Below are 17,199 nucleotides of genomic sequence, written 5' to 3'. Positions count from 1 at the left end.
CCACAATAACCCCAAGAAGAGAACCCCTAAAGGAGAACCAGGTACCTGCTGTGGATGCCTTTGACTGCAAAATACCTCACAGAGGTGGACCTTACAAACGCTTTCTTCAGTGTCCACCCTCACCACTCCTGCTGGTACCTTTTCGCATTCATCCACGGAAAGAAACGGCAACATACCTAAACAGTTGTGCCACAAGGGGCACAGAACTTTCCAAGCCAGTTTGCAAAAGCTATGGCTATCATCCTTGACACATGACAAGAGGAACACCCGGAAGTGATTCTCTTCCAACGTGTTGATGACCTTCTCCTTTTGTGCAGCTGACTTACTCCCTGTTGAAGTCACCTAAGAAACCTGTTGTGCTATCTTGCCAACCAGGGCTGCAGAACCTCAAAGCCCAAATTGCAGTGGTGCTCAACACCTGTCATTTTCCTTGGACACTGTTTGTCCCATGGGACACGACACCCCACTGAAGACAGGGTGCAAGTAATCTCTGACATCCCACTGCCACAAGGTCAGAAATCCCTTCATGCCTTCCTTGGACTAATTTCCTAGTGCAGAGCATGGATTCCAGAAGCCTTCCTACTGATGCTCTGCAATCAGACCCTTCCAGATGTCTCCTGAAGAAATATCTAAAGTTTGAAGCCTTTAAGTGCGCCACCCCCGGCGCTAGGGCTCCCAGACTACGACAAAACGCTCAAGCTCTTTGTATCCGAACGTCTGGGACATGCTGCAGGTGTACTCACACAATCACACGGCATCAGCCTACGCCCCATAGGATATTATTCCTGTCGGCTGGATGCGGTAGTAAGAGGAGCCCTATTGTGTCTGTGAGCTGGCTTTGCTACACAAGCCTTGCTTGACAAAACTTTGAACTTGGTCCTCGGACACTGCCTCGTTCTGCTTGCTCCCCATGACGTTGTTGCCATATTCAACCAAGATCCAGCCGAAACACTTGTCCACTACCAGACACTTGAGACTCCTGTGTTCCCTCCTATTGGACAGCATTACTCTATTCAGTTGTCAAACACTGAACCCTACCACCCTTCTTCCACTTCTCGAGGGGGGAAAGCAGGAGGAGGAGTAGAGTCTTGACTTGTCACCCCATGACCACACAGGACACGCGGTCACCACTGAAAACACTGTTCTACAAGCTGAAGCCTTACCACCGGTGATGTCTGCACAGGAGGCAGAGCTGTAAGCACTTACTACAGCATGTAAATGGACAGAGGGAAAAAGAGCCAAGATATGCTTTCAGCATTGCCCATGATTATGGTGTTATCTAGGACAGAGGATTCCTGACGGCTGCAGGAACACCTGTGAAAAATTGATGCCTTGCTTCTCCCAACCCAAGTGACTATTCTGAGTAAAGCACACGACAAAATGAACTCAAAGGAAGCTTGAGGCAATCATCTAGCCAATTCAGCTACCAAACAGACAGCTGGTGGTCCACGGGAAGTGGACAGCAGGGTGGTAGAAGAAGACCACCCCGTGCTTACCTTACAGACTTTCCCAGTGGACAGAGTTTATCTAAAAGAACTACAGGAAACAGCAAGTCCGGATAAGAAGGAAAGCTGGAAACGGAGAGGAGGAACTCTCAGAAATGGACTATTCGAGTGCAACAACAAGCCTTGTCTACCCAGGAGTATGTACCCAGCTGTGGTGCAATGGACACATGGAGCTGCCCACTTGACAAAGACTTTTATGAACTCTCTTATCAACAAGTGTTGCACCAAGAGTTACTCCACTGACCGACAACTTCTGCAGATCATGCATTATCTGCACCAAATGTAACCCAGGATGCACAGAAAAAGCACAGAAGAAGCACCTGGCAAAAGCCCTATACCCCATTCCAGAGGATGCAAATTGATCATTCTCAAGTGCCAAGAAGTGGCAGATTCGAATACGCCCTAGTGGAAGTGGTCACGACTGCCAGGACCACAGCTAAGAAACTACTAAGTGAGATAGTATGTAGATTTGGGGTCCCAGAGGTGATATTGAGAGATCAGGGACCAGCCTTAACAACAACCCTTACTAAAGAGATTTGGGCAGCACTGGGGGTTCAGTTGGCACTACACATCCCATACCACCCTCAAAGTAGCGGGAAGGTAGAAAGGATGAACGGGACACTAAAAACAGGATGTTAAAGATGGCCCAAGAGACTAACATGAGTTGGCCAGACAGTTAGCCTATTGCCCTGTTCAGTGTAAGACACACCCCCGGGGGAAACATGCTCTATCCCCTTATGAAATTTTGTTTGGTTCAGCTCCCAGACTTGGTTGTTACTTTCCACAACAGTTACAGTTACAGTCTGATGTGTTGACTAATTATGTAACCACATTATCACGAGAATTAACCTGAATGCATGTCCAGGTGTTTTCTTCCATTCCAGATCCTGAATTAGATACAGGAACACACCAACTACTGTCTGGAGATCCTTGAGCCAAGTTATGATGGTCCATTCCAAGTTTTGGTGACCACAGCCACCTCAGTCAAGTTGGCCAGAAAGAACACCTGAATGCACGCTTATCACTGCAGGAGAGCGTGTTTTCGGGTGCTGCATATCCTTTTTCTGTTTGATCTAGGGGGGAGGGGCCCAGGAGGTGGCCATCACAAAAATGATAACATAATTACGTTTTAGTGTAACTCTTCAGGTACACATGTGACCACCTTTACCTTAGATTACTGTGACATAGTACCTTGACCCTTCATGGTGATGCCATTGGTACAGTGATATCCCTGACGGTAAGGACATATATGTATGCCACACAGACAGTTACTGGGGACAGAGTTGTAGTTTCTGTGGGGGCGGGCGACCACAGAGTGCATTAGACAAAAAAGATGAAAATAGAAAGCCCCATATCCTAACCAAAGATACCCCTGATACATGCACTGACCCAGCACACAGTCAGAGGAGGAAGCGAGCAGCTCTCTCCGGAAGCTTTGATCCTCATGTATACATACATGTCATAGGGGTTACAAGGGGGGTCCCTGATCAGTTTAAAGCCAGGGATCAGGTAAAAGCTGGTTTTGAGTCTTTGATCCCCATAACAACTGTCAGCAAGAATGTAGATTGGATTAACTACATGTCATGGTTATGCAATAGAGTTTGTCGATCAGCATACCTGTCTCCATGTGTTCATACCTAGAGACCAGCTGACCCTCACCTGACTGCTTTTGTAACCTCTCCTCTAAGCATGGCCCCACCCCAGGCCCTATCAGGGAACCCTATATTAACCTGTGCACCGCAAGCCAGCAGTGCTGATCAACCATTGTGTGTTAGCCTCTGTGTGTACTTGCTGTGTTTCATACTTCTGATTCCTGTTACCGACTTTGGCGTGTTCCCGACCATCCCTGTTTGCCTGTGACCCTGATGTTCCAGCCTGCTGCCTCCTTCCTCTTCTCCTGTAGTCTACCGTGAGCGTGAGCTGTGAGACCCTGGGGGCCGCGACCTGGAGCCAGACTGCAGCACAGTCCATCCTTACCATTAAAGGCTCTGGTGAACACCTGCTGACTCTTAGACTCCGCGCCCTGGGGAATCTATGCTCTAGCTCCCAGTGGGATCTGTGTCAGTGATCCAGTAGACCTGCTTCCCGAACCTCCCAGGGTTCAATCCGCAGCAGTCAGCCGTAGGGTCCACTACCTTGCGGTGCACTCCTGATCCCAACGGTGTGCATCTGTCACCCAGCCTCTAGGTGACCTGACACTACACATATTATAACCAACAGAGATTTGTAAATTACACTAAAGATGCCCTCCAGGGAATTGCTGACCAGTTAGCCCCCACTTCCTACATGACATTCCAGGACCGGATGGCCTTAGACATGGTGCTAGTTGGGAAAGGAGGTGTTTTGTAAAATCATAGGAAAAAACGGGAACCTGTTGTACATACATTCCTGATAATACTGGCTCAAATGGTAAGGTTACTCTAGCTATAAAGAAATTAGAAGATCTGTCACTGGAGTTGAAGAAGAACTCAGGTATCGCAGACCCATGGGACCAATACTTTAGCTGGATGAGTGGGTGGCAGAAGGTGCTCGTCCAGATAGGGGTAAGGGTATTAATAATCCTGGTTCTTTTAGCCCTGATTGTATGCTGTATTCTACCTTTCGTAAAAAGTTAATGAGCAAGGCTGTAGACAATAGCACACCTACATTTCTCCACCAAGAAGAAGAGGACCTCCTTATGATGGAAGATGACAAACCCTTCACTCCTCTACAGTCACTCCCTGTCCATAATCTCACAATCCTATAGGGTTATAGGGATAGATAGCGCCTGACTGCACCTCTCCAGCTGTATCGAGGAGGGAAGTGAACAGTTGCTGCCCAATTCTATATACAGCCTAAAAGAGTTGCTGAGGAGAAGGGCCAGGCCAAAGTGGGACCTTTAGTATTAGGGACAGAAAAGAGAAAATAGTCATTTTAGGGGGGATTGTGAAGGAATGTGATGTAAATAATAATAATAGTAATCTGAAAATGTCTATTTTCTTATGTGCATACATATTTTTCTCCTTACTCATTATATAAGTATACAGATTAGCTCTGTTCCTATATTTTCTCAAGATGGCGGGTACCCCCTACATCCCACACATCAGAAGAACGCGGAACTGAAGATAAAACCAAGGACAGCCAGACCTCGTTATGAAGATTCTCCATTTTCTTTTTCTTCTCAACCAATGAGATGTACCTATTAGACTAACATAGCAATGACGTATTTGTGTGTATAAAACATTAGCACCGCCTTGAATAAAATTAGAAGTGTAAGAAGTAACGGAGCTGAGCGTGTCTCAGAGTGTTTACTTTATATGCATGCATATCAGCACTTTCCAATTAGAGACAGCAGCAGATAACCTTGAGCTCGATTGGAGCTCTTAATCATTTCCATAACACTACAACCAGAGATCCAACCTCTACAACCAGAGATCCAACCCCCTCACCTCTACAACCAGAGATCCAACCCCCTCACCTCTACAACCAGAGATCCAACCTCTACAACCAGAGATCCAACCTCTACAACCAGAGATCCAACCCCCTCACCTCTACAACCAGAGATCCAACCCCCTCACCTCTACAACCAGAGAACCAACCTCTACAACCAGAGATCCAACCCCTTCACCTCTACAATCAGAGATCCAACCCCCTCACCTCTACAACCAGAGATCCAACCCCCTCACCTCTACAACCAGAGATCCAACCCCCTCACCTCTACAACCAGAGATCCAACCCCCTCACCTCTACATCCAGAAATCCAACCCCCTCACCTCTACAACCAGAGATCCAACCCCCTCACATCTACAACCATAGATCCAACTCCCTCACATCTACAACCAAAAATCCAACCCCCTCATCCTACTACCAGAGAACCAACCTCTACAACCAGAGATCCAACCCCCTCACCTCTACAACCAGAGATCCAACCCCCCACACCTCTACAACCAGAGATCCAACCCCCTCACCTCTACAACCAGAGACCCAACCCCCTCACCTCTACAACCAGAGATCCAACCCCCTCACCTCTACAACCAGAGATCCAACCCCCTCACCTCTACAACCAGAGATCCAACCCCCTCACCTCTACAACCAGAGATCTAACCCCCTCACCTCTACAACCAGAGATCCAACCCCCTCACCTCTACAACCAGAGAACCAACCTCTACAACTAGAGATCCAACCCCCTCACCTCTACAATCAGAAATCCAACCCCCTCACCTCTACAACCAGAGATCCAACCCCCTCACCTCTACAACCAGAGATCCAACCCCCTCACCTCTACAACCAGAGATCCAACCCCCCTCACCTCTACAACCAGAGATCCAAGCCCCTCACCTCTACAACCAGAGATCCAAGCCCTTCACCTCTACAACTAGAGATCCAACCCCCTCACCTCTACAACCGGAGATCCAAGCCCCTCACCTCTACAACCAGAGATCCAACCCCCTCACCTTTACAACCAGAGATCCAACCCCCTCACCTCTACAACCAGAGATCCAACCCCCTCACCTCTACAACCAGAGATCCAATCCCCTCCCCTCTACAACCAGAGATCCAACCTCTACAACCAGAGATCCAACCCCCTCACCTCTACAACCAGAGATCCAACCCCCTCAACTCTACAACCAGAGATCCAAGCCCCTCAACTCTACAACCAGAGATCCAAGCCCCTCACCTCTACAACCAGAGATCCAACCTCTACAACCAGAGATCCAACCCCCTCACCTCTACAAAAAGAGATCCAACCCCCTCACCTCTACAACCAGAGATCCAACCTCTACAACCAGAGATCCAACCCCCTCACCTCTACAATCAGAGATCCAACCCCCTCACCTCTACAACCAGAGATCCAACCCCCTCACCTCTACAACCAGAGATCCAACCTCTACAATCAGAGATCCAACCTCTACAACCAGAGATCCAACCCCCTCACCTCTACAACCAGAGATCCAACCCCCTCACCTCTACAACCAGAGAACCAACCTCTACAACCAGAGATCCAACCCCCTCACCTCTACAATCAGAGATCCAACCCCCTCACCTCTACAACCAGAGATCCAACCCCCTCACCTCTACAACCAGAGATCCAACCCCCTCACCTCTACATCCAGAAATCCAACCCCCTCACATCTACAACCAAAGATCCAACTCCCTCACATCTACAACCAAAAATCCAACCCCCTCATCCTACTACCAGAGAACCAACCTCTACAACCAGAGATCCAACCCCCTCACCTCTACAACCAGAGATCCAACCCCCTCACCTCTACAACCAGAGATCCAACCCCCTCACCTCTACAACCAGAGATCTAACCCCCTCACCTCTACAACCAGAGATCCAACCCCCTCACCTCTACAACCAGAGAACCAACCTCTACAACTAGAGATCCAACCCCCTCACCTCTACAATCAGAAATCCAACCCCCTCACCTCTACAACCAGAGATCCAACCCCCTCACCTCTACAACCAGAGATCCAACCCCCTCACCTCTACAACCAGAGATCCAACCCCCCTCACCTCTACAACCAGAGATCCAAGCCCCTCACCTCTACAACCAGAGATCCAAGCCCTTCACCTCTACAACTAGAGATCCAAACCCCTCACCCTCTACAACCGGAGATCCAAGCCCCTCACCTCTACAACCAGAGATCCAAGCCCCTCACCTCTACAACCAGAGATCCAACCCCCTCACCTCTACAACCAGAGATCCAACCCCCTCACCTCTACAACCAGAGATCCAACCCCCTCACCTCTACAACCAGAGATCCAACCCCCTCACCTCTACAACCAGAGATCCAATCCCCTCCCCTCTACAACCAGAGATCCAACCTCTACAACCAGAGATCCAACCCCCTCACCTCTACAACCAGAGATCCAACCCCCTCAACTCTACAACCAGAGATCCAAGCCCCTCAACTCTATAACCAGAGATCCAAGCCCCTCACCTCTACAACCAGAGATCCAACCTCTACAACCAGAGATCCAACCCCCTCACCTCTACAAAAAGAGATCCAACCCCCTCACCTCTACAACCAGAGATCCAACCCCCTCACCTCTACAACCAGAGATCCAACCCCCTCACCTCTACAACCAGAGTTCCAATCCCCTCACCTCTACAACCAGAGATCCAACCTCTACAACCAGAGATCCAACCCCCTCACCTCTACAACCAGAGATCCAACCCCCTCAACTCTACAACCAGAGATCCAAGCCCCTCACCTCTACAACCAGAGATCCAACCTCTACAACCAGAGATCCAACCCCCTCACCTCTACAAAAAAGAGATCCAACCCCCTCACCTCTACAACCAGAGATCCAACCCCCTCACCTCTACAACCAGAGATCCAACCCCCTCACCTCTACAACCAGAGATCCAACCCCCTCACCTCTACAACCAGAGATCCAACCCCCTCACCTCTACAACCAGGGATCCAACCCCCTCACCTCTACAACCAGAGATCCAACCCCCTCACCTCTACAACCAGAGATCCAACCCCCTCACCTCTACAACCAGAGATCCAACCCTCTCACCTCTACAACCAGAGATCCAACCCCTTCACCTCTACAACCAGAGATCCAACCCCTTCACCTCTACAACCAGAGATCCAACCTCTACAACCAGAGATCCAACTCCCTCACCTCTACAACCAGAGATCCAACCCCTTCACCTCTACAACCAGAGATCCAAGCCCCTCACCTCTACAACCAGAGATCCAAGCCCCTCACCTCTACAACTAGAGATCCAAACCCCTCACCTCTACAACCGGAGATCCAAGCCCCTCACCTCTACAACCAGAGATCCAACCCCCTCACCTCTACAACCAGAGATCCAACCCCCTCACCTCTACAACCAGAGATCCAACCTCTACAACCAGAGATCCAACCCCCTCACCTCTACAACCAGAGATCCAACCCCCTCACCTCTACAACCAGAGATCCAATCCCCTCACCTCTACAACCAGAGATCCAACCTCTACAACCAGAGATCCAACCCCCTCACCTCTACAACCAGACATCCAACCCCCTCAACTCTACAACCAGAGATCCAAGCCCCTCACCTCTACAACCAGAGATCCAACCTCTACAACCAGAGATCCAACCCCCTCACCTCTACAAAAAGAGATCCAACCCCCTCACCTCTACAACCAGAGATCCAACCCCCTCACCTCTACAACCAGAGATTCAACCCCCTCACCTCTACAACCAGAGATCCAACCCCCTCACCTCTACAACCAGAGATCCAACCCCCTCACCTCTACAACCAGAGATCCAACCCCCTCACCTTTACAACCAGAGATCCAACCCCCTCACCTCTACAACCAGAGATCCAACCCCTTCACCTCTACAACCAGAGATCCAACCCCTTCACCTCTACAACCAGAGATCCAACCTCTACAACCAGAGATCCAACCCCCTCACCTCTACAACCAGAGATCCAACCCCCTCACCTCTACAACCAGAGATCCAATCCCCTCACCTCTACAACCAGAGATCCAACCTCTACAACCAGAGATCCAACCCTCTCACCTCTACAACCAGAGATCCAACCCCCTCAACTCTACAACCAGAGATCCAAGCCCCTCACCTCTACAACCAAAGATCCAACCTCTACAACCAGAGATCCAACCCCCTCACCTCTACAAAAAGAGATCCAACCCCCTCACCTCTACAACCAGAGATCCAACCCCCTCCCCTCTACAACCAGAGATCCAACCTCTACAACCAGAGATCCAACCCCCTCACCTCTACAACCAGAGATCCAACCCCCTCAACTCTACAACCAGAGATCCAAGCCCCTCAACTCTATAACCAGAGATCCAAGCCCCTCACCTCTACAACCAGAGATCCAACCTCTACAACCAGAGATCCAACCCCCTCACCTCTACAAAAAGAGATCCAACCCCCTCACCTCTACAACCAGAGATCCAACCCCCTCACCTCTACAACCAGAGATCCAACCCCCTCACCTCTACAACCAGAGTTCCAATCCCCTCACCTCTACAACCAGAGATCCAACCTCTACAACCAGAGATCCAACCCCCTCACCTCTACAACCAGAGATCCAACCCCCTCAACTCTACAACCAGAGATCCAAGCCCCTCACCTCTACAACCAGAGATCCAACCTCTACAACCAGAGATCCAACCCCCTCACCTCTACAAAAAAGAGATCCAACCCCCTCACCTCTACAACCAGAGATCCAACCCCCTCACCTCTACAACCAGAGATCCAACCCCCTCACCTCTACAACCAGAGATCCAACCCCCTCACCTCTACAACCAGGGATCCAACCCCCTCACCTCTACAACCAGGGATCCAACCCCCTCACCTCTACAACCAGAGATCCAACCCCCTCACCTCTACAACCAGAGATCCAACCCCCTCACCTCTACAACCAGAGATCCAACCCTCTCACCTCTACAACCAGAGATCCAACCCCTTCACCTCTACAACCAGAGATCCAACCCCTTCACCTCTACAACCAGAGATCCAACCTCTACAACCAGAGATCCAACTCCCTCACCTCTACAACCAGAGATCCAACCCCTTCACCTCTACAACCAGAGATCCAAGCCCCTCACCTCTACAACCAGAGATCCAAGCCCCTCACCTCTACAACTAGAGATCCAAACCCCTCACCTCTACAACCGGAGATCCAAGCCCCTCACCTCTACAACCAGAGATCCAACCCCCTCACCTCTACAACCAGAGATCCAACCCCCTCACCTCTACAACCAGAGATCCAACCTCTACAACCAGAGATCCAACCCCCTCACCTCTACAACCAGAGATCCAACCCCCTCACCTCTACAACCAGAGATCCAATCCCCTCACCTCTACAACCAGAGATCCAACCTCTACAACCAGAGATCCAACCCCCTCACCTCTACAACCAGACATCCAACCCCCTCAACTCTACAACCAGAGATCCAAGCCCCTCACCTCTACAACCAGAGATCCAACCTCTACAACCAGAGATCCAACCCCCTCACCTCTACAAAAAGAGATCCAACCCCCTCACCTCTACAACCAGAGATCCAACCCCCTCACCTCTACAACCAGAGATTCAACCCCCTCACCTCTACAACCAGAGATCCAACCCCCTCACCTCTACAACCAGAGATCCAACCCCCTCACCTCTACAACCAGAGATCCAACCCCCTCACCTTTACAACCAGAGATCCAACCCCCTCACCTCTACAACCAGAGATCCAACCCCTTCACCTCTACAACCAGAGATCCAACCCCTTCACCTCTACAACCAGAGATCCAACCCCCTCACCTCTACAACCAGAGATCCAACCCCCTCACCTCTACAACCAGAGATCCAATCCCCTCACCTCTACAACCAGAGATCCAACCTCTACAACCAGAGATCCAACCCTCTCACCTCTACAACCAGAGATCCAACCCCCTCAACTCTACAACCAGAGATCCAAGCCCCTCACCTCTACAACCAAAGATCCAACCTCTACAACCAGAGATCCAACCCCCTCACCTCTACAAAAAGAGATCCAACCCCCTCACCTCTACAACCAGAGATCCAACCCCCTCACCTCTACAACCAGAGATCCAACCCCCTAACCTCTACAACCAGAGATCCAACCCCCTCACCTCTACAAAAAGAGATCCAACCCCCTCACCTCTACAACCAGAGATCCAACCCCCTCACCTCTACAACCAGAGATCCAACCCCCTAACCTCTACAACCAGAGATCCAACCCCCTCACCTCTACAACCAGAGATCCAACCCTCTCACCTCTACAACCAGAGATCCAACCCCTTCACCTCTACAACCAGAGATCCAACCCCTTCACCTCTACAACCAGAGATCCAACCCCCTCACCTCTACAACCAGAGATCCAACCCCCTCACCTCTACAACCAGAGATCCAACCTCTACAACCAGAGATCCAACCCTCTCACCTCTACAACCAGAGATCCAACCCCCTCACCTCTACAACCAGAGATCCAACCCTCTCACCTCTACAACCAGAGATCCAACCCCTTCACCTCTACAACCAGAGATCCAACCCCTTCACCTCTACAACCAGAGATCCAACCCCCTCACCTCTACAACCAGAGATCCAACCCCCTCACCTCTACAACCAGAGATCCAACCTCTACAACCAGAGATCCAACCCTCTCACCTCTACAACCAGAGATCCAACCCCCTCACCTCTACAACCAGAGATCCAACCCCCTCACCTCTACAACCAGAGATCCAACCCCCTTACCTCTACAACCAGAGATCCAACCCCTTCACCTCTACAACCAGAGATCCAACCCCTTCACCTCTACAACCAGAGATCCAACCTCTACAACCAGAGATCCAACCCCCTCACCTCTACAACCAGAGATCCAACCCCCTCACCTCTACAACCAGAGATCCAATCCCCTCACCTCTACAACCAGAGATCCAACTTCTACAACCAGAGATCCAACCCCCTCACCTCTACAACCAGAGATCCAACCCCCTCAACTCTACAACCAGAGATCCAAGCCCCTCACCTCTACAACCAAAGATCCAACCTCTACAACCAGAGATCCAACCCCCTCACCTCTACAAAAAGAGATCCAACCCCCTCACCTCTACAACCAGAGATCCAACCCCCTCACCTCTACAACCAGAGATCCAACCCCCTCACCTCTACAACCAGAGATCCAACCCCCTCACCTCTACAACCAGAGATCCAACCCCCTCACCTCTACAACCAGAGATCCAACCCCCTCACCTCTACAACCAGAGATCCAACCCTCTCACCTCTACAACCAGAGATCCAACCCCTTCACCTCTACAACCAGAGATCCAACCCCTTCACCTCTACAACCAGAGATCCAACCTCTACAACCAGAGATCCAACCCTCTCACCTCTACAACCAGAGATCCAACCCCCTCACCTCTACAACCAAAGATCCAACCCCCTCACCTCTACAACCAGAGATCCAACCCCCTCACCTCTACAACCAGAGATCCAACCCCCTCACCTCTACAACCAGAGATCCAACCCCCTCTACAACCAGAGATCCAACCCCCTCAACTGTACGTCAGAAATATCACTCCTCACCTGTACAGTCACAGATATCACCCACAATTGTGAAGCAGGCTTTCTGCCCCCTCTTCCCTAGGAAGGGATATATTAATGTTATGGAAAGTTATATGGTGAATACCTGCACTGCACAACGAGTGGCGTCTATGCAGTCCGCGTGCTTCTTATACAGGTGCAAATACTGTGAGAACTTCTCAAATCCAGAGCCAGACGAGTTCCGTTCCAGAGACATCAGAAGAGACCTACAACATAATACAGAGTCACTGCTCCGCCCCCACACAGTCACTGCTCCGCCCCCACACTGTCACTGCTCCGCCCTCACAGAGTCACTGCTCCGCCCCCACAGAGTCACTGCTCCGCCCCCAAACTGTCACTGCTCCACCCTCACAGAGTCACTGCTCCGCACTCCTCCCACCAGAGACATCAGAAGAGACCTACAACATAATACTGTCACTGCTCCGCCCTCACAGAGTCACTGCTTCGCCCCCACACAGACACTGCTCCGCCCCCACACAGTCACTGCTCCACCCTACACTGTCACTGCTCCGCCCCCAAACTGTCACTGCTCCACCCTCACAGAGTCACTGCTCCGCACTCCTCCCACCAGAGACATCAGAAGAGACCTACAACATAATACTGTCACTGCTCCACCTCCAAACTGTCACTGCTCCACCCCCAAACTGTCACTGCTCCGCCCTCCTCCCACCAGAGACATCAGAAGAGACCTACAACATAATACAGTCACTGCTACGCCCCCACACATTCACTGCTCCGCCCCCACACAGTCACTGCTCCGCCCTCCTCCCACCAGAGACATCAGAAGAGACCTACAACATAATACAGAGTCACTGCTCCGCCCCTAAACTGTCACTGCTCTGCCACCACACTGTCACTGCTCCGCCCCCACACTGTCACTGCTCCGCCCCCACACTGTCACAACTCCACCCTCACAGAGTCACTGCTCCGCCCTCCTCCCACCAGAGACATCAGAAGAGACCTACAACATAATACAGAGTCACTGCTTCCCCACCCAATCTCCTCCCCCTCCTGTGACCTGTCCAACCCCCTACTATAACTGTTCTCACCCAATCTCCTCCCCCTCCTGTGACCTGTCCAACCCCCTACTATAACTGTTCTCACCCAATCTCCTCCTCCACCTGTGACCTGTCCAACCCCCTACTATAACTGTTCTCCACCCAATCTCCTCCCCCTCCTGTGACCAGTCCAACCCCCGACTATAACTGTTCTCACCCAAGCTCCTCCTCCACCTGTGACCTGTCCAACCCCCGACTATAACTGTTTTCACCCAAGCTCCTCCTCCTCCTGTGACCTGTCCAACCTCCTACTATAACTGTTCTCACCCAAGCTCCTCCTCCACCTGTGACCTGTCCAACCCCCGACTATAACTGTTCTCATCCAAGCTCCTCCTCCTCCTGTGACCTGTCCAACCCCCGACTATCACTGTTCTCACCCAATCTCCTCCCCCTCCTGTGACCTGTCCAACCCCCGACTATAACTGTTTTCACCCAAGCTCCTCCTCCTCCTGTGACCTGTCCAACCTCCTACTATAACTGTTCTCACCCAAGCTCCTCCTCCACCTGTGACCTGTCCAACCCCCGACTATAACTGTTCTCTCCCAAGCTCCTCCTCCACCTGTGACCTGTTCAACCCCCTACTATAACTGTTCTCATCCAAGTTCCTCCCCCTCCTGTGACCTGTCCAACTCCCGACTATTACTGTTCTCCACCTAATCTCCTCCCCCTCCTGTGACCTGTCCAACCCCCGACTATTACTGTTCTCCACCCAATCTCCTCCTCCTCCTGTGACCTGTCCAACCTCCTGCTATAACTGTTCTCACCCAAGCTCCTCCTCCACCTGTGACCTGTCCAACCCCCTACTATAACTGTTCACTTCTCACCCAATCTCCTCCTCCTCCTGTGACCTGTCCAACCTCCTACTATAACTGTTCTCACCCAAGCTCCTCCTCCACCTGTGACCTGTCCAACCCCCGACTATAACTGTTCTCACCCAATCTCCTCCTCCTCCTGTGACCTGTCCAACCTCCTACTATAACTGTTCTCACCCAAGTTCCTCCCCCTCCTGTGACCTGTCCAACCCCCGACTATTACTGTTCTCCACCCAATCTCCTCCCCCTCCTGTGACCTGTCCAACCTCCTACTATAACTGTTCTCACCCAAGTTCCTCCCCCTCCTGTGACCTGTCCAACCCCCGACTATTACTGTTCTCCACCCAATCTCCTCCCCCTCCTGTGACCTGTCCAACCTCCTACTATAACTGTTCTCACCCAATCTCCTCCCCCTCCTGTAACCTGTCCAACCCCCGACTATAACTGTTCTCACCCAAACTCCTCCCCCTCCTGTGACCTGTCCAACCCCCGACTATAAATGTTCTCACCCAATCTCCTCCTGTGACCTGTCCAACCCCCGACTATAACTGTTCTCACCCAATCTCCTCCCCCTCCTGTGACCTGTCCATCCCCCGACTATAACTGTTCTCACCCAATCTCCTCCTCCTCCTCCTGTGACCTGTCCAACCCCCGACTATAACTGTTCTCACTCAATCTCCTCCTCCTCCTGTGACCTGTCCAATCCCCGACTAAAACTGTTCTCACCCAATCTCCTCCTCCTCCTGTGACCTGTCCAACCCCGACTATAAATGTTCTCACCCAATCTCCTCCTCCTCCTGTGACCTGTCCAACCCCCGACTATAACTGTTCTCACCCAATCTCTTCCTCCTCCTGTGACCTGTCCAACCCCCGACTATAACTGTTCTCACCCAATCTCCTCCTCCTCCTGTGACCTGTCCAACCCCCTACTATAACTGTTCTCACCCAAACTCCTCCTCCTCCTGTGACCTGTCCAACCCCCGACTATAACTGTTCTCACCCAATCTCCTCCTCCTCCTGTGGCCTGTCCAACCCCCGACTATAACTGTTCTCACCCAATCTCCTCCCCCTCCTATGACCTGTCCAACCCCCGACTATAACTGTTCTCACCCAATCTCCTCCCCCTCGGCTCTTACCTGTGGACTTGGAGGATGCTGGGAATTGTGCCGCATATACCCTGCTGGGCGATTTTTAGGTTTCCGCAGCGCGCTCTGAAGACCTCATCGTAATACTGGAAGCAAAAGAGAGATCCGGCTTCATTCACAAAGCTTTATCAGATGAACAACTTTCATATTTGGATGTCATTGGCTGAAAATAACTGTCACTTTTGAGTAATATAAGGCTCCTCGCGGTGGTGCCGGCGTGGTGAGTGACATCTATACACAGATCTGTTTCCTAGTGGAACTAAACCCTCCTCTCCTCTACAACTAAGGAAGCTGCCATCTTGTTTGATCTGCAGTTGCCATGGTGCTGCACATGTGATCAGCTATGACGCCAGCCATCTTATGGCTTGATAGTTCAGTTGAGAGCACAAGCAACTGTGACATTTATCATTCATGCTATGCCTTGTTAGATCAGGTAAATTGATGGGTTTAGTTCCGCTTTAAATGTTCACTCCATATATTGCAGGATGATGGGACAATGTCCTCCACATCAGATCCGAGCTCCCACTATCAGGTGTACATGTCCTTTCCATCCACCTTGGTGGAAGCCCCACCCCTAATACTTACCTTCATCCCAGCTCTGGAGACCTCTACTGTGCAGCCTGCCTTGGCACAGAGAAGTCACATCTGTGTTCTGAGCCTACTGAGCATGTGCACCACTCACCCTATTCATTACTAAAGCTGGGGGACATATTTCAATCGTTGGGTGGGGGCCGAGCTCCAATGGATGTCTGGGGGCTGAGCTCAAATAGATGGTTGGGGGCCGAGCTCCAATGGATGGCTGGGGGCAAAGTTCCAATGGATGGCTGGGGGCCGAGCTCCAATGTGTGGCTGGGGGCCGAGCTCCAATGTGTGGCTGGGGGCTGAACTCCAATGTGTGGCTGGGGGCCAAGTTTCAATGGATGGCTGGGGGCTGAGCTCCAATGTGTGTCTGGGGACCGAGCTCCGATAGGTAGCTGGGGGCCGAGCTCCAATGTGTGGCTGGGGGCCGAGCTCCAATGGATTGCTGGGGGCCGAGCTCCAATGGATGGCTGGGGGCTGAGCTCCAATGGATGGCTGGGGGCCGAGCTCCAATGGATGGCTGGGGGCCGAGCTCCAATGGATGGCTGGGGGCCGAGCTCCAATGGATGGCTGGGGGTCTGAGCTCCAATGGATGGCTGGGGGCCGAGCTCCAATGGATGGCTGGGGGCCGAGCTCCAATGGGTGGCTGGGGGCCGAGCTCCAATCGATGGCTGGGGGCCTAGCTCCAATCGATGGCTGGGGGCCGAGCTCCAATGGATGGCTGGGGGCCGAGCTCCAAAGGATGGCTGGGGGCCGAGTTCCAATCGATGGCTGGGGGCCGAGTTCCAATGGATGGCTGGGGGCCGAGCTCCAATGTGTGTCTGGGGACCGAGCTCCAATGGATTGCTGGGGGCCGAGCTCCAATGTGTGGCTGGGGGCCGAGCTCCAATGGATTGCTGGGGGCCGAGCTCCAATGGATGGCTGGGGGCCGAGCTCCAATGGATGGCTGGGGGCCGAGCTCCAATGGATGGCTGGGGGCCGAGCTCCAATGGATGGCTGGGGGCCGAGCTCCAATGGATGGCTGGGGGCCG

General features: G+C 51.8%; 1 protein-coding gene across 1 annotated transcript in view; it reads right to left on the bottom strand.

Annotated features, from left to right (window-relative positions):
* The window catches only part of LOC141124071 (rho guanine nucleotide exchange factor 39-like), a gene marked incomplete at its 3' end in the record, with an annotated part of 100,143 nt that overhangs the window by 46,137 nt on the left and 36,807 nt on the right, over window positions 1-17,199 (bottom strand). The window contains 2 exon segments of the mRNA XM_073612174.1: window positions 12,660-12,780; window positions 15,581-15,675. Coding sequence (XP_073468275.1) covers window positions 12,660-12,780; window positions 15,581-15,675 — 216 coding nt within the window.

The sequence above is a fragment of the Aquarana catesbeiana genome, linkage group LG01, assembly GCF_042186555.1.
Source record: "Aquarana catesbeiana isolate 2022-GZ linkage group LG01, ASM4218655v1, whole genome shotgun sequence".
NCBI lineage: Eukaryota > Metazoa > Chordata > Amphibia > Anura > Ranidae > Aquarana > Aquarana catesbeiana.
This window is presented reverse-complemented; position numbering and strand designations above follow the sequence as displayed.